The following is a 26231-nucleotide window of genomic DNA, read 5'->3' as shown; positions in this document are numbered from 1 at the left end:
GAAAGACCCATTACAAAGCAAACCCAAAGAGGACAAAGGTTTCATTTTAAAAACTTGGGAACAATGGACTGGAATTTAAAGCAACCTCACACTAAAAGAGAAACAAAAAAAATGAGTGAAAAAAAGCAGAACGCCTTTCTTCTTGTTAGGACTTCTCAGAGGAGTCTTAGAACACAATTTAGGAGCTAAAGGTGGATCATATCACTTTGGAGAAAGTAATAAGACCCCAAAGTGACTTAAGCCCTTGTCTCAGCTAGTATTAGGACACACAGAAGAAAGGTAGGCCCCGCCCTCAAGACCCCGCCCCGACGGGCCACGCCCCCAACGGGGCCACGCCCACCCCGACTCTTTTGGTCCCGCCCCGCAGGCCCCGCCCCCAGGCTTCCGGAACGCCCTGCGCGAGTCTCTCGGGAGGCGGGGCTGCCGGCACCGCGAGAAGGACCTGTGGGGATTCACGGTCCTCCCACGAAAGAGCCGGGTCCGCCCAGTCCCTGCTCGTGGCCGACCTCCGACCCCCGACCCCCGACCTCCACGCTCGGTGAGTAGCTTCAGGGTTACGGACCCGTGGACGTGTTTGCAGCGGGCCCCGCCCGCGCCTGCGCGCTCGCCTGTCAGGCAATCTGCTTGGCTGGGCCTCACCCGCGCCCTTTGACCCCACAGTCCAGGCGGACGCGGGAGCCGCGGAGCGGAGCCTGGGGTCCCCCCCCCCCCCCACACGCTGCTGCACTTGCGCTCCTGCTTTTGTCTCCGGTTTTAATGCTTGTTTTCCGCCGGATCCCGCCGCACTTCCCCTGGGCCGCAGCTTCAGAGCCGACCTCCTGTCGCCTCACTTTCCCGCTGTTCCTTGAGCAGGGACAGATAGAAGCGTGTGGGGGCGCTTTGTCTTCGAACCCCAAAGTTGAGTCCCGCAGTAGAGGCCGAGGGGCCTGGGTGTCTAGGTAGGTTGCCCTTGCCTGCCTCTGCGGGCTTCGGGACAATGGGGAGAGGGGCGGGGTTAGAGGTCACCCAACCTGCCCCACCCCTCCCTACCCCATCCCACCCTGAACCCCAGTCCCAGGTTACCCCCACCCTACCCATCCCATCTCTTACCCCACCCAACCCAGTCCTACCTCTACCCCCATAGGGTCATCTCTCCACTAGTGGCCATCCATCCACCAGTCCAAGCTCAGTTTTGTACACTTAAGCCAAGACTCCCAGTCCAGCAGAGCAGGACAAGTATTTTTTCCCTTTTCTGAAGAAACCACTCCAAATATTGGCAATTTCAACACAATAACCATTTGTTGAGGCAAGACCCTGCTGTTAAATCTTAAGGGAAAATGAAAATGTTGTAGTAATTAGAACAAGGGAGGATAGGGTTTATTTATGTGACTTTAAAAAGACAAATGGAGCAGGTAACTGGTGTCTCAAGCCTGTCATCCTAGCTACTCAAAAGGCTTAGCTTTTGAAGATCAAGATTCAAAGCCGAGGGGAAGGAAAGTGCATGAGACTCTTATCTCCAGTTAAACACCAAAAAGCCAGAGGTGGAACTAGCTGTGTATCAAGTGTTAGTATGAGCAAAACATCTCCAGGACAGCATACCCAGGCCTTGAGTTTAAACCCTAGAATGAACACACACACACACACACACACATCATATACGCCCATACAAATGGGAAATAATAAATATAAAAACAAATGGGATTGGGATGATAGGCTGTAAAATTCACGATAATCTAGGTATTGGTGATTATAACTCTGGCTGTTAGTAGGTCACTTTCATGACAATACATTGCTCTTGTTGAGCTATTCCTAACCTCTGAGAAAAGGGTGGAATGCTGGGAAATTTGTAGATTTTTCCATTCACTATCCATAATGCATTTCCAAAGGTGTTATTCCCCTGAATAGTGAGTGCATGAACATAAAATCAATGAAATAAGGTTTCATAAGTTAATTGTGGGCCACAAGGCCTAGAGGAGGTAATGTTGACCATTGCTGAGGTGGAAACATGATTGGAGTCTCAGCAGCTTGCATCCAGGTCACAGAACTTAACTGTGTTATGTTGTCTGAACTTCATTTCTCTAATGTCTTGTAGGAAGGCAGAATAGGATGGAGGCTCAAAATGGAGAGCCTGATTTACTCTGCTATGGCTAATTTCTTCACCTCTCCATTGACTATTTTATGTTATTTATCAGCCCAAGCATTGAAAAGGTAATGGCTCAGTTTCATCACCTGTAAAATGGCCTAAAAAAGGTTTTTTCTTTTTTTTTTGTTTTTGAATTTTAAAGTGGAATTTTTAAGTGGCACCTGACTGAACTTCTGGATATGTTTATAGTGAAACGGACTTAGACCTGTACAGAAACTGATTCTGAAAGTCCCAGATGTCTTTTCCTATATTTATCCTTTGTGACTTACTTCAGAGTAAAGTTAGAAGAAAACTATCAAAAAGGCAGTAGCATATAGTTTAATTGATAATAATTTTAAAATGAGGACTTTTTATGACTTTCTAAGTTCCATGCATTACATTATACTGGATCTCTTAGCTGCCCACATATAATAATTTCTGACTAAAATTTGTTATACTTCCATTTGTTAGGTTTCTTTTTCTCTTTTCTTTCCTTTTCTTCCCTGTTTTCTTCTTTACTTTCCTCCCCTTGTATTTACTTTTTAATGAAATCATTACACTTTCTGACATTATTTTCAAGATTAGTTAAGCATGGTGGAACATATCTGTAGTCCCAGACCTCCAGAGGTTAATAGAAGGATGATGAGTTTGAAGCCAGCCTGGGCTATGTAGTGAGACTTTGTCCTAACCTACGCCCCACACTAAACCAATACTTTAATAACTTCTGGAATCAGTAGTTTTTTTTCATTTTCTATGAGTCTTAAGTATTCATATTATCATTCATTTCCTTAAAATACTGATACTAGATAGAGTTTTCTTTTAAATTCCTTCTGGTTTTTTGAAGTCAAAAATAAATATTGCTAGGATTTTCTCAACCAGAGGTAGCTATTAATGTTTTAAGTGTATTTCCTCCTTTTATGTGTATGATTAAGGTAGTACAAGTCATATATTATATCTACATGTGTTATCAAAATTCTTAAGAGTATAGATTTTTGGTTTTCTCAGTAATTTGGGATTTTCAAGGTAAAAAACTATAGAGGCATATAATCTCATGTTTTTCTCATATTCATAAATTTCAGTATTTCAATAGCTAAGACAATGTAAATGCTGTATAAGTAGTTTTTATACTGCATTGTATTGAAAATGACAAGAAAAGAACTATACATAGTTATAGTACAGAAATGTCTTTTTCTTTTCAGATACTGTCCATCTGTAGTTGGTTGAGTCATAGACACATGACTCAGAGCTAGAAACTGTTCCCATTATATACAGTGAATACACATGTATGTATATTTACATGCATGTGTGTATATGCTTGCATATTTACTGTTTAATAGATTGTTCATGAGTAGGTAAGATTAATTTTGTATTAGAATACCACAGCAGTGATTCTGTCATTCTCATTGAATACTCCATAGAGAATCATTATCATTTTGATCATTTGCTTAAGATCATGGATTCTCTATTAACTTGTATTTCCCTTTGCGATTAAATATAACCTGAAGTAATGTTTTGCTAGTATGTAGATACGCTGTTGTTTCTCATCACACTTATACTGGTTTCCTGAGTATATTGATGATTCTTGCTTTAGATTTATTATTTTATATTTAGGCTGTTATGTGCTATTATAACTAAATACCTGAAACTAAGTAATTCATAAAGAGCCCAAATTATATTCTCACAATCATCTATTCTATGAAGTACATAATTGGCTCTGGTAGGAGCCACTGTTTGGTGAGGTCTTCTCTCTGCTTCCAGATTCCCTTAGGAAATAGCAGAAGAGAACAAACATAGTTTGTCAAACTCTATTTTTGCAGACCTAACTATCTCCCTTTGGGGTCTCTATTTTAACACTGTTGACTAAGATAAATGTCTAACATGAATTTAGGGACACACAGTCAGACCGTAGTGTCTGGTTGTTGCCCCAGTATCTAACTTTTGATTAATCATTATTTCTTCTATTTTCATATGTACATAAAAAGCCTGATTCTATTTTATTTTCAAAGTACATTAAAACGTGTAACTATCCCTTTAATGATGTCATTATTTAGCTTTAAAAATTAAATTAAAAATTTAAATTAAAAAATTAAACTTAAAAATTGACATTAAGAGAAGGGGTGGGTTGAAGGGGAGTGAGAATATTGACAGGATAACATTGATCCAGATGCAAAAATTGCTTTGTTAAGTGGCACCTCCTTTGTACAACTGCATAAAGATAAAAAATAAAAAGAAAATTCATTTTATGAAAGGACTTTTATGTATTCGTGTGTATTTCCTTTTATTAGCTATGATTTATAAAGTTTAGATTTAGAAAATTTCAGTCTCTATATATTCCTCTACTGTGTTGAGGAGTGACGGTTGGTCATGCCTATAAACCTAGCCACTCAGAAGGCTGAGATCTGAGGATCAAGATTTGAAGACAGACAGGGCAGACAAATCAGAAAGATTATTATCTCCAGTTAATCACGAAATTGCTGGAAGTAGCGGAGCACAAGGTGTGTAGGTAAGTCCCAGTATCAGTATCAAACACAGGTATATATTCCTTTGCCACATCTATTCACATGATCCAAAATATATCTCATTTTTTAAAGTAAAATTCCTAAAAGTTTTTAATCTAGCTAGATATAATTGATAGTCACATGATGATTTTCGCTACTGCCATTTGATATATGTGTTTGACTAATCATGTCATGTTCTGTGTGTATATGTATATATTTTCTTACTTTGTAATGTAAATGACTAAGTTTTGTTTCCCCTTATAATATATCAGAAAATACTAGTTGCTAATTATTTTTTTTTTTCTCAAAAATTGCAGCAAAACATTTACTACTTCAGAGGTTACAGCATGTCATCATGGCAAAATTCCGGAGAAGGACTTGTATCATTTTGTCACTTTTTATTCTGTTTATTTTCTCTCTGATGATGGGTTTAAAGACATTGAGGCCAAACACAACTGCCTTTGGAGCACCTTTTGGACTTGACCTGCTTCCTGACCTTCATCAACGAAGTATTCATTTGGGAAAAAATTTTGATATACAAAGAAGTGAAAGAACCAATAATGAACCAAACACCAAGAATTTAAAAATGGTTGAAACCACTATGAAACCTTCCAAAGCCTCTGAACTTAACACAGAAGAATTACCACCACTAAATTACTTCTTACATGTATTTTATTATAGTTGGTATGGAAATCCACAATTTGATGGTAAATACATACATTGGAATCATCCAGTCTTGGAGCATTGGGACCCTAGAATTGCCAAGAATTACCCACAAGGGAGACACAATCCTCCAGATGACATTGGTGCTAGCTTTTATCCTGAGCTGGGAAGTTACAGCTCCCGTGATCCCTCTGTCATAGAAACTCACATGAGACAAATGCACGCAGCTTCAATTGGTAATTAGTTTATTTTCATTTTATTCATGTGCATGTATGTGAATAAAAATACTGCATTGGGCTATTCAATTACTAATTAATGTTCAAACTATTGTTAATTATATTGTTAAACTCATAGCTCCAAATTAAAATATACATATAGATTTTACAAAGTAAGGTAATATCTTTTAATACTACCTTTAAAATACCCTGTTTAATTTCCTAAATTTTCAAATGTTTCTGGGTATTTCTTATTTATTTTTAATTTCATTCATTCAATTTATGACTTTATATCATGTAAGCTCTTCCAGAAATACTACATCCTAATCAAGAAGTAAAATAATTTATAGTCTAAAATGTTTCATCATGATTGCTTTATTCATCTGTAGCTGCTATTCCCTCTCAGGAAGCCTGTGAATCTCATTTCTATTACTTTAGAGGTATTGTGACTGTTATATTATTTCATAAAAATAGACACCATTTTTTTATGTTGTCTTATTTTGTTTAGCACAATATTTTGAACTTCACCAATGTGGTTAACGATGTAATCGTTTTTATTCTGGAATAGTCTTCTGCTTCTGTTAGATATATTTTCACAATAGTGAATAGTAACATATTTCCCAATGCTGTTTTGCATAGGTGATAAGTGTTTTAGTTAAAAATTACTACAAGAAACTGGACTGTGGGGTTAGAATTAGATATGTGGAATTTACACTTGATACAGTGACTAAAACTGAAATAAAGTCATCCTAACATAGAACCATAAATATTCTCTCCTGGTTTCTTTTTCTGAGCAAAGGTTAAGATTGAGATGGTTAGTATTAAGAGAATCAGGATAATTTGGAAGTTATTAGTATGACTTGGGGGATGTTTTATATATTTGCTGTCTTGTATAGATATTTCTACTCACATGTGTTTTACCCTGGCAATGTGTTTAGTTTAATGACCAACAGAACTTTTTAAGATTATTTGTGTGTCAAATGCCAATCATGAATTAGAGTATAAGGATGGAAGAGGAAAAGTAAAAACAATAAATGAAATACTAGCAAACTATTGTAATGCTTTGATTTCCATTTGAGAAAAAAAAATCATACATAGTAGACAGAATTGGTAGGGATGGACAAAGTGTGAGGGAAAAACACTGAGTCTGTTTACAAAAGGAACTAACGTATCAATCAGTAGTCTATATAATGGAGTTTTTATCTCATACTTTGGATATCCTTCAAATAAAAATAGTTTATTAGATAATAAAGATGCATAATAGAGGTTAGCTTGATCTTAGAAGTGAGAACTGATGAGGTCCATCGTAATAGCCTATACATATTATTTCCTCTTTATTTTGCCCCAGTAATTCTTTATTCTTTACCTTTTTGGCTTTAAGATATTTCTTGTTCTCCATGATTTATTTAATAATCATCATTGTTTTGAAAGGTAATGTTGGTTTACTATTATGCCATCCATTTTAGAAATACTCCACTGTCATTAAAATCACAGATCTTGTTCTGTTTTAATTTCATGGAAGAATGCGTTGTTTGTTTTCATGTTTCATGCCATAACCTTTCTGTGGAGTGCTATTCTTTTAATTTTTTTCCTGCCATTTCTTTTATGGACCACTATTGTCAAAAATTGCATTGATAGGAAAAATGACTAGTAGGCAACTCTAAAGTTTGATCAATTTTCTTCTGTCATTTTTATTCTTACCAATCTTGTCAAGATTATGACTCCCTGTTTGGCTAAATACAGCTTTCCTGAAAGTCTAGTATAGCATTTTAAATTCTTTCCTACATTTTTTTTTATTTTCATTTTCAATGGATAGAAGACAAAGACATCTACTTCTGTGTTTAATGGAAGTCTGGTCTTGTTCTGTAGGTGAAATGCTTTATACTTTGCACTGTAAATAAATGTAAATTTAAAACTAAGGCTTAGTTCTCTGAAACTTTCTTGCCCTGTACTTGCTAATTCATAAATATTTCTCTTTAAGTATCATTACTCTTTTCTCGCCATACTGAGAAGTCTGCTGATTAAGACTGGTTAAGATTAAGAAATTGGTTATGAAATTAAGAAATTGATGATGAAGAAGTCTGTTGATTAAGAAATGTTTCTAATGGTGTGTCTCATTTCTTCAAATTAGTTGGTCATTAGACTATCTCCAGTTAATAATCTCTGTGCAAACTGTTATATTTAAAGCTTATTTTGCAATTTATCAATACTAAAATGAAAGGTGCTATAGAAAAGAACTGCAATTATTTCACTTCTTTCAAATTTTCTTTTAAAAGATAGTTGTCTGTATAAGTATTAGTTTAGTCTTTATAGAATCTTTATAATTATTCCAAAGTCAAGTATGCACAGTAATAAGAAAAGAGCTATCAATTGAGACATGAAGAAACTACAATGAAAATTACTAAGTGAATGAAGTCAGTAGGGGAAAGCTACATGCTCATACCAGTTATATAGCACTCTGGAAAAGTCAAACTTTGACAGATGGTAAAGTACCAGTTATTGCCTGGGGTCAAGAGTAATGGAAAAATAATGAGGTGAAATATCAAGTGTTTACAATAAAACTAATAGGTCTAATGCTGTAGAAGTTGGTAAATGAAACTTTGTACACATTTGTTGAAGTGTATACTTACAATATTGAAGATGAATCCTAAAATAACTAAGTAAATGCTAATGTAAACTGTCTTTAGTTAATAAAAATGTATTAGTATCTATTCATCAGTTATAACAAATATTGTTATATATACAAGAGCTTTATTGTCTGAGCTGTTTTCCTATAATCCTAAAGCTTATTCTAAATTAAAGTACAGTATATTATATGAAAAAGATTAATTCTTATAGAATAGTAATCAAGCACCCTTATATAGTTTGATGAAAGTAATAAGCTCTTGTATATTTTTCTATTTTATGAACTCATTGTTAAGCACTTTGTCTTTTAGTAGAACACCTGCAGTTGTTTTTGCTCATATTTCTCTTCTCTCTCCCTCTCCCTACCCCCTCCTAGGTGTATTAGCCCTCTCTTGGTACCCGCCTGATTCAAAAGATGAGAATGGAGAACCTACTGATATGTTGGTACCAACTATATTGGACAAAGCTCATAAATATAATCTGAAGGTATGAAATTTATTATCAAGCTATATGTAGTTTAAACGCTTTCAGATAAGGGAAAGAACTAATTTTTTTCATTTTTTTATTGTAAAAAAATTGTACAGGGGTTATAGTTACATGAATAAAGTAATGAGTACATTTCCTTTCAAGCATTGTTACCCCCTCCTTTATTTTTGCCCTACTATCCCTTCCCTGGCCACCTCCCCAGCTCATCTCCTGCCCCCCAGAAGTTGTAAAGTTGGTTTTCAACATAGTGTCTTGTGCATCTCATTGTTGCAGTGGGTCAACCTGTATCCTTGTTTCAGCATTTTGTTATTTCCCTTCCCCTCCCCAAATTAGAAACATGTATATATAAAATGCAGGGCAATGGAATCAAATACAGTGGCAACAAGGGTTATACCATAGGAGAAGAGCATTACAGAAGAAACAAAAAAAAAATCGCATAGTCCATTAAAAACAACAGCAACAAAGAAAAAAACAATTGTTTCCTTATCTTGGGGTTCATTTTGCTTAGCATCATCTTATATGGTCATATGTATATAACTTTTTACTTTTTCTGCTTGTCTGATAGGATTATCCTAGATGTATACTAGTTATTGTAAATAAGGGAAACCATGGGACCTATGTTTCCATGGGTCTGACTTACTTCACTTAATATAACTTTTTCCAAGTCTTTCCATTTCCTAATAAATGGGGTGGTGTCATTCTTTCTGATGGAGGCATAGACTTCTATTATATATACATACGTGTGTGTGTGTGTGTGTGTGTGTGTGTGTGTGTGTGTGTGTGTGTGTGTGTGTGTGTGTACACAACATTTTCTTGATCCATTTATCTACTGAGGGGCATTTGTGTTGGTTCTATATCTTAGCTATGGTGAATAATGCTGTGCTAAACATAGCTGTGCTGGTAGCTTTAGTATGTTCCTTGTTTGTGATCATTTGGGTAAATGCCCAGAAGTGGGATTGATGGGTCATAGGGGAGCTCTACGTGTAGTCTTTTGAGGATCCTCATACTGCTTTCCAGAGTGGTTGAACAAATTTATACTCCCACCACCAATGCAGTAGTGTTCCCTTTTCATCCCTGCCAGCATCTGTTATTAGATTTCTTGATTATAGCCATTCTCACTGGGGTGAGATGGAATCTCAATGTTTTGAATTGCATTTCTTTTGAAAGCCATCCTCTTCAGTACATGGTGCTGGCAAAATTGGTTAAACACCTGTAGAAAACTAAAGTTAGATCCTTATATATCACCCTGCCTCAGAATCAACTCCAAATGGATCAAAGATCTCGAAATAAAATCAGATACTCTGAAAACATTACAGGAAAGAATAGGAGAAACTCTAGGGCGCCTAGGCACAGGCAGAAATTTTCTTAATAGAGATCCAGAAACATAACAAATCAAAGAAAGGTTGGACAAATTGGATTGCATGAAACTGCAGAGCTTCTGCATGGCACAGGACATAGTAAGATCAATAGAAAGCCCACGAATTGGGAGAAGATCTTCTCTAGCCCTAGAACAGACAAGGGCCTCATTTCTAAAATATCCTTATAACTTGAAAAATTAAATCCCCCAACAACAAATCCTCAAAGAAACAACCGCCCTTAATAAGTGGGCTAAAGACTTAAAGAGAGAGTTCTATGAAGAGGAAATAAGAATGGCCAATAGACACATGAAGAACTGCTCAACTTCTCTAGTCATAAAGGAGTACTTTTTGAAGTGATCTTTTTCATTAAAAATTTGTTAAGTATGAAATTAATGAGAGAATATTTTTAAATATCACTGCTTCATAAAGAAAATTCATATAATTTGAGGTCAAGACTTGTCCAAATTATTGAATTTTCAAGCTCCTTTACAATTTTTCTGTTTATACTATTGTATTTATTGCTTAATTTAGCAAGAAGAAAGGATTGAAGGGTTCTTTTGTGTAGGCAGTGCAAACACTTGTGAATGTTTATTTCTAAACATCTTACATGCCAAATGTCTCCTAAATAGTGCTGCTATACCATATATCTTTCAGCTCTTTCAAAATGTCTGGAAAGTAAACTGCTATATATTTTTTGAAAAATTCTGATTTCCATTTAAACCTTGATATACATTCACATACCAGTTTACATTTAGAAAGTAGGTTGAAAACTAAAGAAAATTGTGAGATCAGATATTAATGAGGAGTAAGTTTTCTCCAGTGATAAGACTTTCTTTTTTTTCTAAAATTAATCATATTAACAAATAGGAATGATAGTTGAAGAGATTTAAATAATGTTGCAGGAAAAAATTTTTATGGGAAAATAAGAAAATAAGCTTTGTTTTCAAAATTCAAGGACCTTCAAAATTTTGGTTATATGTAGCTAGTAGCATTAATCTTAATTTATAAAATTTATATTTACAGAGTATGTTTTAGGAGCACATTTTGCCTATCAATCTGTAAGTAAACATGTTGGGTGGTATGCAAGTGTTTACAAGTGTATGAACTGATATATTGTAGATTCTAGGGAGAACTCTAATTCCTTAGAAAGTCAAAGTCAAGACCCAATAAAATAAGCACAGGAAATAGATACTTGCAAATGAGGGGTTGGGTCCAAGGGGAGAGGGATAAATGAAAAAAAAATAATCTAGGCAAAAATTGTTTAAACTTTAAAATATTAAAAACAAACCAGATACTAATGGCTCATTCCTGTAATCCTAGCTACTCAGGAGCCAGCCCAATCAGGAAAGACTGTCAGTCTCTTTTTTCCAATTAAAGAAAATGCTGAAAGTGGTCCTGTGGCCACTTATCCTTAAGCAAAAGGCACTTAGGGATAGCACCCAGGCCCATAGTTCGAGCCTCAGTTCAGCAAAAAAAAAAAAAAAAATTAAAAATAGCATATTTTAAAGAAAATCAAAACTGAAATTAAGCATGATATAAAACTAGCACTGATTATTACATTATCACTATCAGTGAGATGTGAATGTTAAATTAGAATAAAGGACTAATAAGGATAAAATAAAAAGAAAATTAAGTAGGCTGTGATGCAACGCGTGTGTAATCTGAACTACATGATACACTGAGGCTGGAGGACTGCAGGTTTGAAACCAACTTGTGAAAAGATTTAATTAAGAAGACACAATACATTCAAAATTAGTGGCTTTGTAAAGTGTATTATTTACTGATGTCCAACAAACCACATTCAAAAGTTGGTATCTTCAAACAAATATCTCTTATGTCATAAAGTTTCTAACTATTAAGAATCTTGGGCCCAAAGAAACATAGGTCCCAGGGTTTTCTTTATTTGCAATAACTAGTACATGTGTAGGACAGGCAGAAAAGGCCAAAAGCTATGTACATGTGACCATATGAGATGATGTTAAGCTAAATGAACCCCAAGATAGGGATACAAATACCTTTTTTCTTCCTTGCTATTGTTTCTAATGTATTTATAATGTACCATGGGATTTTTTTGTTGTTGTTTTGTTTGTTCCTCCCCCATGATATACCCCTGTTTTCACTATATTTGATGTCGATGCCCTGCATCTTGAATATACACTTCTCTAAATTCGGGGAGGGGAAGGGAAAAAGAAAATGCTTAAATAAGGATACAGGTTGACCTATTGTAAAATGAGATGTACAAAACACTGTGTTGAAAACGAACTTTACAACTTCAGCTGGGGGGGACCTGGCGGGGAGCCTGTTGGAGGTGGGGGGTATTGGTAAAGGTGGGAGGGAAGGGATGGTGGGGGAAAAAATGAAGGAGGAGGCAAAAGTGTTGCATAGGAAATATACTCATTATCTTGCTCATGTAACTGTAACCCTCTGTACAGTATTTTTACAATAAAAAACATAGAAAAACAAAAAGAATCTTGGGAGCAGCAAAAAAAGAAAGAATCTGAAAGTGTCTTAGCTAGGAGTGTGGTTTCAGGTCTCAGGAGGGCTCCTGCTGTTGCTGTAGTCTACTGCGACTGGAGGATCCACTTATAAGCTTTCTCATGTAGTTGGCAAGCTTCAGTACTTTATAGCTCTTGGACTAGGAGTTTAAGTGCTTAAACACAAGGAACTCACAATTCCTGAGACTCCTTAGGACATGTAAGCTTGCTGTAGTCATAAACTGATGTGAGAAAAAACACCAATGTTTTACTTGTAGAATTGATATATTATCAGATCTCTCTCATTGTATTAGGTGTCTACAGATAAATAAACCCTGGAGCAGTGCATAAGGGAACTCTATATAGGCTAGGAGTCTCAGGAGATGATGGGGATCAGTGGGCCTCTCAAAGATATAAAGCCACAGAAAAGTTCCTGATTTATTTTATAATGATAATGCAATCTTTATTCAGAGCTAAACAATGATAACATAAGGAAGAGATTTCATTTCAAACAGACCTCACAAATGAAAATAAATTCAAATTTCTAAAGACAATTGGATAAGAAATACGTATTAACAATGGTCTGAGAATGATCCCAAGAGTATAAAACCTAAATTCAAATTGTAGTCAAACCTGGCTCACATGCTATAAAGATGGAAACAACATCATTTTGACTAAAATACAGAAAAACATTTTGACTAAAATACAGAAAAATATTCAAAATAAGATTATTGTTCTTTGCAAATACCTGCAAAGCTCATAAAATCCATTATCTGAAAATTATTACAACTAATGAGTTCAACCAAATACACTCAACTCATTTGGATTCCTAAATTACAGAAAAGCATTGATACAAGTACACTAAAAATAACATAACATCAATAGATACAGAAGGAAATCTTTGGCATTATAGTGACATAAATGGAATATGAATTTGATAGGAAGATTGAAAATTGTGGCAAGGTCATTTGATCAAAATGTATGCATACATGTAAGTAACACAATGAAACCCATTTGTACATTTAATTTAACAAAGAGCCAGGCATTTATATTTCTTTAATATAAAAACTTGGTGTATTAGTCCTAGTTAAAAATTTCAATGAGATTTTAAATACAAAATTTGATAGGCTAAGTTGGAATAAAGTAAGGCTTCTTAAAAAAATGTTTGCTAATGGAGAAAAAAACTAGTCTTTCTAGAAAACAAAATATGCTATGAAATGGCAGAAATTAAAATAATATGCCATTAACTTAGTATGGAGAAAGAAATCAGTGAGGCATAATTCATAGTCCAGTTTCCATATACTTCATGTTGAAATTCAATGCAGTTCAAGAAGCAGCTTTAAAAGGAAAGATTATTCATGAGGTTTTTTTTCTTCTTGATACCCTTGGCATTGTTTATTCTGTGTCCTATGCAATCATATTTCATATCTATGCCTTACCCTCTTACTGATGGCTTTACATCTATACCACCAGGCCTGCCCTGAAGTTTAATCTTGTTTGTTTGTATTTTTGGTAGTACTAGGAACTGAACTCAGCCTCTAGCTTGTAAGGCAGGCATATTACCTCTTGAACCACACCTCTAGCCCCTTTTTCATTAATGCTTTTCTTCTTTTTTTGTTGTTGTTGTAAAAGAGATGCCCTTTTGGGGGGCAAAGCAATTTATGAATGCAGTATGTCTTGATCAGTGTCACCCCTTTCAGCATTCCAGCCATCCCTCTCCCACCCAATCCTTTCCTCACTCTTCTTAATTTTGTAGGATATACATTAGAGTCTTGACTGAATTTTCTCCCTCTTCTCATCTTTATTTGTCCATCCCTTTCTCTTGACCCCACCCCCACCTCTTTTCACTTTTTTGGTGTTTTATTTTGCTGAACTTTGGTTTTGTCTTTTTAAGGAATTACACTATTTGAGATCTTTGAGGCAGTCTCGCTTTATGCCTGGGCTGGCCTGGGTTTCTATTCTACTTGAGCTTGGCCTAGTCATTGAGGATAACAGGAGTACACTACCAGCTATTGCACTTTCCTAGAGGTTGGATAATTGGATGACACTGCAAGCAGAACTGGTTGAGACAGTCTCAGGAATTTTTATGCCTAGGTTGGCCTATAACCATAGTACCCTGATCTCCATTTCCCAAATAGGCGTATTGAGCCAGTTCACCTGGCAAATTTGTTCTTGTTTAATGTCGTATCTTGCCAAGTCTTAATTAAAAACTCTGAATTAGAGTGCCTTTTAATAGTGATCATTTACTTTGAGTTCTGACACTGCCATCACTATAAAAATAGGTAGGCCTTTCATTTGTTCTGTAACTTCTTCTAGTTTAGGTATCCTATTAGGGAGAGGTCTGGTGTGTCTAATATTGATAGGAACACTGTAAAAGGGGACATAAGGGCTGAGAATGGAGCTCAGTGATACAGCACTTGCCTAACATGTACAAGGCCCTGGGTTCTGTCCTCAGCATACCAAATGAAAAGCAAGAAAGAGCAGAAAAAGATAATCACTTGAAATAGTTCATTTCAAACTTAAAAAGAAACACAAGAACTGCAGTTTTGTCTACATTTTATTTTCTAACACGTTTTAATTTTTCTTTTAAAATGAATTCATAATTAAATAGTTAATGCTATTCTATACAGTTACTTCCTATTTCTACTTTACAACCATGACATTTTGTGGGGGGAAGGTAGTACTTAGATTTGAATTCAAAATTATGTGCTTGCTAAGCATGCCACTGGAACAGTTTAGTTTATTTTTCAAATATGATTTCACTTTCCCTTTTTGTCCAGGTCTGGCCTTAGATCTTGATTCTCTTGTATCTGCTTCTTGTGTAGGTGAGGTTGCAAATGTATACCATCACACTCAGACTTGATAGCATTTTGCTAACTTATTTTTTTCCCATGCTGGCTACAAACTCTGATCTTCCCATCTCCCTTGCCCTTGTATCTAGGATGACAGTCATGATACCACTTCTAGCCCATAATCATTAAATTAAAATTTAAATAGATCAAACCCAGGACAGTACACATGCTAGACAAGTGTTCTACTACTGAATTATATCTCCAGTTCAAATGAAAACTTAATCCAAATCTCACCTTAGCTGCATGCAAGAGCTTTTACCTGCTATGTCCCTTCAGTGAGTTTTCATTTACATTTGAAATTTGTAAATAGGCAAATTTCAAGGTTCTGGTGCCAGGACTGAGAGTAGATAAGTGATTGATTTGTTTTCCACGAAATAGCTCCAAGGGCCACTCTGCTGTCCAAGCTTTGCAATAATGCTCTGAGATGGGAGCTAAAGAAACTGGCTATTCAGTGATTTTAAAAGGTACCTACTGAGAGCTCTGTGTAGAAAGTGTGTGGGGCAGATATCTCACCGACTAGCTATGTGTGTAATTGTTGCCCCCACATTCCATCTCTCTGTGCTTTAGATTTTATATCTACTGATCTGAAAACTTAGAACTTGAAAAATTAATACTCTCCAAAAATTTTGAGTAGTATTTTGTCCTGGTCTCTTGTGAAGAACTCTCTATAATACAGAAAAGTATATCTTCTGTAAACTTTTTCAGTTTTTCACTAGTGAATGACTGAGGCCATGTACCTTTATACAGAAGAAAGGTTTGTTTGGCTCATAGTTCCACTGGACCTGGCCAGTGGTGTTGGCTTCCTCTAGTCTCTGGTAAGGGCCTAGTAGCATACAGTATCAGGGTGGTAGGACCAGATATGTAAGAGAGCTCACTTCACCAGACCATAAGCTAGCAAGAAGGGGAGCAGCCAGGCCTGCTTCTCTCCAATTAGAACTTAGGAAGAGGTATGAGAAACACCTTAACCAAAGAGGGCACTCAGCAAAACCTAGTCACCTCCCAATAGGTCCTCCCAATAGCTTTCACAGGTTCCCCACCACACCAAGGACCAAGCTCCCAGCATATCAACAAATCAGATCTAGACCAGGAATGTGACCAGGGCTTATTCCAAGCTCAATAGCTCTGGAATCTTACATTAATTAGTTCTTTGTCTTGACTTGGCCCACTCATCTGTAAAATGATAAACTATATATTATTATTTTTGTTACTCGATTTTCCTGTGATTTCTATTGTGGTATTGTAAAACTGATAAAAAGTTAAATACGTAATAACTCATAGTCTCAATAAGAACAGAATGCTTTGCTTGCTTATATGTGAAAGTAATAATAGGTTTAATTTGTAATAACACTAGAATCGCTTTGATTTCTAAAGCAATAAGATAAGAGAAAGTTAATGTTGCTTTGAGTTCTGTGCTGATAGATTGGGACTACATGACTGACCATATCTAAAACTCAAAGTCCACTGTGTTCAGTGGCATCTCTTTTTCTTGCGATCTTCAAAGCAAGGAAATAATCTGCCCTTTCACCTTAGTTTGCAGAATATTCATTTGCTTAATTACTCAAAGCCCTTTAATTTTTCCAAAGTTATTTTACTTATATTCTAATGGTTGCATTCTTTAATTTGACTTTAAGACTTCTTAATGTGCTTCTCATTTCTTGGTTAGGATTGGTTTAGCTGTTCACTTTCTATTTTTTGAGGAGAAACATGTTTTCCACTGCTTGAATTCTTTTCTTTTTATTTAGAAACAGTTTCTAGGACATAGATTTGTCTTACATTTAAGCTTTTGTTATAGCTCATTAAGTTGGATTACATAATGTCTTAAATTGCATTCGTCACTAAATCCTTTGTAAATGCAATTTTGATTTTTCACTTCAACAATCATTTTAGTTTAGCACCTTTTAAATTACAAACAAGCAAGAATAACAAAAAGTATTTGAAGGTTTAGTTACTTTCTTTGTATATCATTTAGAGACTATTATAATTTTGATGTGTAAATGAACAGCACTAATATCTAAATTGTGATTTTCCCAAAAGGGTTTCAATGCTGTCCACCCTTGCAGGTATACCTAGTAGAGCATGTCTGTATTGCTTGTAACTGTCACTAGTTTGCTTTTTCAGAGAGTATAAAGATTAAAACTGGTCCCTTCCACTCATGGTGCCCTCCACCCCAGACATCACAGAGATGCTTGCTGAATTCTGTCATTGTTTAGGCAAGGTTCCTGTTCCCTCCTGGAAAGAATGGGAGTCCTTCCTTCCCTGGCCCCTTGATACCTGGTTTTTGCCTAATGACCTGTTTAAGTTAGAGATGTTAGGAAGCTTGTATGCTTGTATGGGACTTGTTGTCCCAATTCCTTTCCATGAGCAGAGTAATGCTTCATTCCTCCTGGGGACCAGAGTGACAAAAATGTGTAGCTGACTTTTACCTAATCTACAGCCAGGACCACAGGGAGTAAATATACAAACTTGAGTTCTCAAAATCCAGCCTGTCCTTGGAATCCTCAGAAATTAGGATCTTGTTTGCTCTGCAACATCGTTACATCACATCCTGACTACCCATCTAATAAGAACTACCAGTTCTTTTTTTTGCTCAGGAATGCAAGGGAGAACCAACTCAGGTGATGGTAGTAATTTTACATTTTGTTAAATTATGTATTTATTTATTTTAATTAAGTTTTTTATTGTGAAAATACTGTACTGAGGGGTTACAGTTACATGAGCAAGGTGATGAGGACATTTCTTATCCAGCATTGTTGCCTCCTCCTTTGTTTTTCCCCTACTACCCTTCCCTCCCACCTCCTCAGCTACACTACCCCCACCTAAATTGTAAAGTTTGTTTTTCTTTTTAATTGTGAAAATACTGTACAGAGGGTTACAATTACATAAGCAAGGTCATGAGTACTTTTCTTATTAAGCGTTGTTACCTCCTCCTTTGTTTTCCCTTCCCATCCCTTCCCATTCCCCACCCCCCCCACCCGCAATGCCAAGGTTGTAAAGTTTGTTTTTCAACATAATGTCTTGTACATCTCATTGTTGCAGTGGGTCAATCTGCATCCCTATTTAAGCAGTTGTTTTCCCCGTCCCCCCTCCAAATTATACCAACATCAAATACAGTGAAAACGGGTTATACCGTGGGGGAAGGACATACAAAGCAACAAAAAAATCACTTGGTACCTTATAAATAGGTTAGAAACAATAGCAAGAAAGAAAAAACCACTTGTGTCCCTATCTTGGGGTTCATTTCCCTTAACATCATCATCTCTGACCTTTTCTGCTTGTCCCAGACATATACTAGTTATTGCCAATGAGGGAAACCATGGGACCTATGTTTCTTTGGGCCTGGGTTACTTCAGTTAATATTTTTTCCAGTAGTGTTTCTTTCTGCTTTATGCATGGATCATGTTTTTGCCACTTTTGTAAGCATTTATTATTTATTTGCATAAACTGCACTGGTGTTTTTATATATGCTTTGGATACCTATACATATTTCATATGATTCTTTTTTAAGTGATTATTCAACTCTCTTTGAAGCATAGTAAACTGTCCATGGCCTCTCCCTTTTTCATTTTTTCCTTTTGAATAATGTAATTTTGTGTTGGATGTTTGAAAACCAACACATAAGAGTCATGGAATAGAAGACACCAAAATGAATGCACATAGTTACAGGAAGCTAATTTTCACCAAGGTGCCAAAAATCATAGGATGGATGGAGAAAGGACAATCTGTCCCCAAAATGACTTTGGGAAACTGCATCTCTACATGTATAAGACTGTAACTAGATTCCTTTCTCTCATTCTATACAAAAGTCAATTGAAAAATGAACCTAAAATCAGACAGAAGCTTTGAAGCTACTGCAGAAAAACATATTGAAATATTTGAACACATAGTCAGGTAATTGAACTCTGGTTGTTCAGGAAATAAGAGCAATTTGACAAATGGAGCTGAGCATGGTACCTAATGCCTGTAATCCCAGCTACTTTGGAGATAGAGATAGAAAGATTACAGTGTGTGATCAGCCTTTGTATAGAATATATATGCATAAGATTTCCTTTTATATGGCATAATCTCATAAAGGGAAGCAGTACATGGTGGTTAGACATTTGAGTTGTAGGTTCATTTTGCCTCAAATACACTGGGCCAAATTACTGAATCTATCTTAACCCTTAATTGTTTTATTTAGAAACTAGAAATTCTAATAGTAATTATACCATGCAGTTAGGCAGATTAAGTTAGTACACATAAAGTGTTTAACACAATATTTAGCGGATAAAACACCTACTAAACATTATTACCAATAATTCTGTGGTAACGTATTTAATAAACATCTACTTTAGATTTAGGTTGTTGAATATGTCGCTTTATTAAATATATGGAATGTACTTTCAGCTTTACTTTTACTTCATAGTTTTTTCTCTAATTTTTTTTTGTATGTTTCAGGTCACTTTTCACATAGAACCATATAGCAATCGAGATGATCAAAATATGTATGAAAATATTAAATACATTATAGACAAGTGAGTATATTCCCCAGTGTTTACAATGAACTGTTATATGATCCTACCATAACTACTGTTATCTATAGAGTACTTGTAAATTTGAGAGATTTGAATAGTTTGTAATCATATTTTAATAAAGTTGAAGTATTTTCATATTAAATCATATTTTCAGAAATATTTCTGAAAGTCCTTGCAATTCCGTTTCTATGTGAAGAATGAGTTCTGTTTTGACTGTTTTGTATGTTTATAAGGTAGCTTATGATTTCTGCATGTTGATTTATTTGCTTAAGCTGTGTTTGAACTATTATTCTCCATACCTCTCCCTCTTGAGCACTTAGATTAAAAATGTGAGCCACTGGAACTTGGCTCAATGTCAGTATTTTAAACTGACATTTTGAAAAACCTTAATGCACATAGAATTTTGACTTTTTCAGATTATGAAATTCTAACTGCTTTTATAGCAATGACCAATATCTTTTCATTTATATCTAATATGATTTTAAATTTAAATAATCTGTCCATTTAGTTTCATTCTTAAAAGCATTTTACTTTTAAGTCTTTAGACTTATTTATCAGGCAGTTGTTTCTTTGAGGATTTGTTGTTTGGGGATTTAATTTTTTGAGTTCCAGGTATATTTTAGATATAAGACCCTTGTCTATTGTATGGCTAGTGAAGATCTTCTAATCTGTGGGCTTTCTGTTGATCTTGCTAGCTATGTCCTTTACCATGCAGAAGCTCTGCAATTTCATGTAATCCCATTTGTCCAAACTTTCTTTGGTTTGTTATGTTTCTGGGTCTCTATTAAAAGAAAATTTCATCCTGTGCCAAGGAGACCTAGGGTTTCTCCTATTCCATCTGTAATGTTTTCAGAGTGTCTGCTTTGACTCTGAGGTGTTTGATCCATTTGGAGTTGATTCTGGTGCAGGGGGATATATAAGGATTAACCAATATATAAGTGATTAACCAATTTTGCCAGCACCATTTACTGAAGAGGCTGTCTTTCTTCCATTCTATTGTTTTAGCTCCCTTATCGAAGATTAGATGGCTATAGGTTTGTGGGTTCATTTCTGGGTTTTCAATTCTATTCCATTGGTCCTGAGGTCTGTTCTTGTGCCAATACCAACCTTTTTTGATTACTATGGCTTTATAGTAGAGTTTGAAATTTGGTATTGATATTCCTCCAGCAGTGTTCTTTCCGTTAAGGAGCGTTTTTGCTATTCAGGGTCTTTTATTGTTCCATATGAATTTTTGGATTGCCTCTTCTATTTCCTTGAAGAATGAGGTTGGAATATCGATAGGTATTGCATTAAATTTGTAGATAGACATTATGTTGGAAAATTAACTTTACAACTTTGGCCTGGGGGGGAGTGGGGTGGGGGTGGGTGGGGGGGTTACAGGAGGGATTGGGGGGGACGGGGGACGGAGAGGGGGGATGAGAAGGGATGGTAAGAGGAAACAAAGGAGGCAACAACAATACTTGAAAAGAAATGTACTCATTACCTTGCTCATGTAATTGTAACCCCTCCGTATGGTATTTTCACAATAAAAATAAATAAATAAATAAATTTTAAAAAAAGCATTTTATTGATAATAATCTATGATGGGTATCAAACTCTTATAATGAAACTTGTCAGCAACAAAGGAACATTTTTACTGGTAAGAGAAAGCAGCTTATGTAGTCATATGGAAAATAATGGGCCTTTTATGATGCTAGTCACTATTTGTAAACCTTAGGATGAAATAAGTAATCTTGTTTCATAATGTGTCTACTAACTCATTTGTAATGTGTAAAATGAAAAATGAATTTTAATTGTTACATGTGTATGACAAGCCTCCAAAAGAAGAAGAAAAGTATGTTTAAACTATGCCAATTATCTTTATTTTTAATAAAGAAATAGTTTAAAGTAGTTGTTTCATTTCACTCTTATGTTTGTGTATTCTAGATATGGAAACCATCCAGCTTTTTACAGATATAAGACAAGGACCGGGAATGTTCTTCCTATGTTCTATATCTATGATTCCTATATCACAAAGCCTGAAAAATGGGCCAATCTCTTAACCATGACAGGATCTCAGAGTATTCGCAATTCTCCTTATGATGGATTGTTCATTGCACTTTTAGTAGAAGAAAAGCACAAGAACGATATTCTTCAAGGTGGCTTTGATGGAATTTACACATATTTTGCCACAAATGGCTTTACTTATGGCTCCTCACATCAGAATTGGGCTAACCTAAAATCCTTTTGTGATAAACATAACTTACTCTTCATCCCAAGTGTTGGTCCGGGATACATAGACACCAGCATACGTCCATGGAACACACAGAACACCCGGAACAGGATCAATGGGAAGTATTATGAAGTTGCCCTGAGCGCTGCACTTCAGACCCAGCCTAGCTTAATTTCGATTACTTCTTTTAACGAGTGGCACGAAGGAACTCAGATCGAAAAAGCTGTTCCTAAAAGAACGAGTAATACAGTGTACCTAGATTATCGGCCCCACAAGCCCAGTCTTTATCTGGAACTAACTCGTAAGTGGTCTGAAAGGTACAGTAAGGAGAGAAGAACCTATTTATTAGATCATCAGACTCCTGTGTCATAAAGCATTGACTATATTTAATATTAAAAATCACCTAAATGTCAATAAATGTCATTTGCTTGGTGTTGTGGAGAAAACAGTCAACATGATTATGCACTTATTATCTTTAATGAACTTTTCTTTTTGCTTCTTTAAAAATAATATTATAATTTCTACACTGAGCAGAGAAACTGTGAGAGAGAAGTTGGGAAATCCTGCTGGCATGATTTTCAGTATTTCTGACTTGATGGCAATTTTCATTTCATAATCGAGAAACTACGTTTTACATTTCAAAAGCAGCACAAATTCCTAATTTTTTTCTGAGCCCCAAGAAATAAGACTCTTGTATAGTTGGTAGGTCTCATGAAGTTACAAAAAAAAAAAAAAAATGGGCTGGAAAGGTGGCTCAGTGGTAGAGTGCTTGCCTTGCATGCATGAGGCCCTGGGTTCGATTCTTTAACACCACATAAGCAGAAAAAGCCGGAAGTGGCGCTGTGGCTCAAGTCATAAAGCACTAGCCTTGAGCTAAAGAGCTGAGGAACAGCGCCCAGGCCCAGAGATCAGGCTCCATGAATGACCAGAAAAAAAAAAAGCACCTAAAATATTGTATATGTTTCATTTCTTTTTTCAGTAATTCAGTCAAAGCTGTATGTTTAGTGTTTTGATTCTGCATAACTCTCCTCTAGTGATTAGATTCTTAATGTATTCACCTATTGTCCATTTTGTTGTGAACCTACAACTTTTTAATAGTTCATTGTGTTATGTATCGCAAGCCTTCTGTGAAGCATATTGTATTGGGAGAGGGTACTTCCTGCACAGCAGCATCTGCCAGGGTGTTTGCTGAGTTTGGGTTACCTGTAGTATTTTAAGTCTTTTGAATGCTTACTATTTCTACTTTGCTATGTTAAACTCCAAATTTTATAAACTGTAGAGTTTGCTTCTCAATTGCGAAAACAGTTGTTTAAAAAGTTATTATGAGCCGGGAGCCAGTGGCTCACACCTGTAATCCTAGCTACTCAAAAGGCCGAGATCTGAGGACCACAGTTCAAAGCCAGCCCGGGCAGGAAAGTCTGTGAGACTCTTATCTCCAATAAACCACTAGAAAACCGGAAGTGCCACTGTGGCTTAAGCTGTAGAGAGCTCGCCTTGAGCTGAAGAGCACAGGGACAGCGCCCAGGCCCAGAGTTCAAGCCCCACAACCAACCAAAAAAAAAAAAAAATTATTATGAAGATATTATCAAAACCTATTAGCTAAAAAAGTAAAATGGTAAATTACCATTGGATTATCTTTTAATACTTTAAGGATTTTTTATTTAACCAAAAGCACTAGAAAAAAATTAGTATTTCAGATACTAGAGATTTAGGAAAATCATTTTATACTTAGAGTAATTGCAGAGAAAGAATACTTTTAAACTCTATGCATAGTCTGAAAATGCATAGTCTATGCCCATCTGAAAATGTCATGGTATCAGGTTGAAATACTTGTGATAGCTTTTATATTATGACAAATTGATCACTTTTATGCTAAAAAATCCCTTTAAAAACAAAAAATAACTTTATTTGTAATTATAGTAAAAAGTCTAATTTATAGTACTTAGCATAAGTATTCTTTTTTTTTTTTTTTTGTGGTACTAGGATTTGAGCCCAGGGCCTTGAGCTTGCTAGACAGTTGCTCTACCACTTGAGCCATTTCCCAGCCCCAATTTCTTAGGTATTCTATCAAAAGAAGCAATAGGGTAATATACAAAAGATACATATAAACCTTTTATATAGAAGGCCTTTGGTCATAAAGTAGCATTGGAATTTATCATAAACTAGCTCATTAGCTGAAAATTTATTTTTACACAGTTGTTTGAGTAAAATAATCATCATTTTGAAAGAGGCATTACTATTAAACTTATTTATAACTTTAAAATTTACTAACTCTCAGAGAATGGGAATCATAACCATAGTAACAATCTGATTATTTAATGAAGGAAATTATAAGAATAAACCACTATAATGATACCTTGATATAACCAATAAGCATGCAATATAACCTGTGGATTTTTTCCTTATTCCTAGTTTGCCACTGTTATTTTAAACGATGTTATCAGCATGTTCATCTTAATAGCCTTTTTAAGACACTCGATTAAATTTTTGGAGAAATAATTACTAAAGAGAAATTTCTTTATTTTTTATGTTTATATATATGAAACTACCATGACAAAAAATGGTTTTTATGAAATAGCTCTGAGAAAAGGGAAAGCGTGTACAAACAAGGTCAACTGTCTCTCACCAAGGCCAACACCACTTTCTGTCCTGTTCTCACACCACAGCCATAGATATTCTCAGCACATTACCCAGTCTGTCACTTGGAGTCACTCACATTGTTACATAAGAAACAATAGATCCTGTCTTCATTAGAAAAGAGGAATTTTCCAAACAAATGATTGGAAAATGTTTTCATAGCAATAGATCCATTTCTTTTCTCCTTTTTGAAAAGCTGTCATCAATCACCCTTCTGTATCCATCAGTTTCATTCTACAGATTTAACTAGCTATGGATTGAAAGCACTTTCAGAAAAAAAAAATGCATCTGTACTAAATATTAGTAGATTTCTCATTACTCTGAATAATACAGTGTAGAAACTATTAACATAGCACTTACAATATATTGTGTATCATAAATAATCTGTAGATTATTTAAAGTCTACCAAGGGATCTGTGTAGTGTATCTGCAAATAGTATATACTACTTTGTATTAATACAGTATATACTACTTTGTATTAAGGAATTGAACATTTATTATCTACTGAGAGTCATGGATACCAAAGGATGACTAGGAATTACTTCTATTTGTGGTTTTTTGTTTTGTTTTGTTTTTAATACTAAAAGGGAAACACTTTCACACTCTTCCTCAGATACACATTACAACTGCTTTTCCATTTGACTTGTAACACAGTTTAGCTTATGTTTAAAAAAAATTACAAGTTTAAAAGGAAATACCAACTTCTTATTTTAAAATTCTTGTTAAATTCAAAGAGTAACTTAAAATGCAAAATGGTATAATATATGCAACGTATGGATTTTAGTGGGTTCTTTTTAAGTTATTTTTATGGCTTATCACTCTATTGTTTGGTTTGTATAGAGAGAGACCAAATTTTGCTCCTCTTGAGGAACAATGTGGTTCAAAGACTGCTATTACAAATGTGAACCTGTGTTGTAGCTTAACATTTTTGTTTGAAGACTGTAATTTGAAAAAATAACTATTTTGTTATATAAAATTAATTTTCATTTAATAAAAATACATGAAAACATAGTATCTTATATTAAGTGCATTCATTTTTATCATGTTTTATTTCTTATTTATAGGTAAAAGGTAGTGTAAATATATGTATATATATGTATGCATCATTTCTTATATATTTTCAGTAGGGACAGATTCAGCACTTACAACCTCATTCCTAACCATGTGCTGGAAAGTACAAATTATTTAATCATAATGGTTTCTCCTAGATTCTGTAATATATATTTATAAATTATATATTTATAAAATTACCAATGATATGACATCTCTTTATAGGTATATATTTAGCAGTGTTGGAGTTTAGATTTGGGGACTTGTGCTTGCTCCACTGGCACAGGATGGCTTTGTCATGCCTCCATCCCTCTATGCACTGGTTATTTTTGAATTGGGTCTCACTGTGTTTTCACCTCAGCCAGGATGACAGCCACAGGTCACCATGCTCAGCTTTTTCCTTGTGATAAAGTCTCATGAACATTTTTCCTGGGGTAAACTGGGCTGTAATTGTCACAATTTCAACACTCACATAGGATTACAGGTGTATGCCATCATGCCTAGCTCTTGGTTGAGAAAGGCGTTTTCATATAGGCTTAGGCTAGTCTC

At 35.3% G+C, this 26231-nt stretch overlaps 1 protein-coding gene across 2 annotated transcripts; it reads left to right on the top strand.

Moving 5' to 3' along the window:
* The first annotated feature begins 427 nt into the window (after positions 1 to 427).
* On the top strand, positions 428 to 22749 carry Manea (mannosidase endo-alpha). 2 transcript variants are annotated; one of them, XM_042679563.1, is made up of 5 exons: positions 428 to 538; positions 4917 to 5498; positions 8479 to 8588; positions 19707 to 19783; positions 21710 to 22749. In XM_042679563.1, exons 2-5 carry the CDS (start codon positions 4955 to 4957, stop codon positions 22365 to 22367), a joined length of 1389 nt encoding a protein of 462 aa, XP_042535497.1. In that variant the 5' UTR covers positions 428 to 538; positions 4917 to 4954; the 3' UTR covers positions 22368 to 22749. The 2 variants fall into 2 exon arrangements, with proteins under 2 accessions (XP_042535497.1, XP_042535498.1); XM_042679564.1 differs by lacking the exon at positions 428 to 538 and adding an exon at positions 2112 to 2187.
* The last annotated feature ends 3482 nt before the right edge of the window (positions 22750 to 26231 follow it).

The sequence above is a fragment of the Dipodomys spectabilis genome, unplaced genomic scaffold, assembly GCF_019054845.1.
Source record: "Dipodomys spectabilis isolate Male_0828 unplaced genomic scaffold, ASM1905484v1 ptg000053l, whole genome shotgun sequence".
Taxonomy (NCBI): domain Eukaryota; kingdom Metazoa; phylum Chordata; class Mammalia; order Rodentia; family Heteromyidae; genus Dipodomys; species Dipodomys spectabilis.
This window is presented reverse-complemented; position numbering and strand designations above follow the sequence as displayed.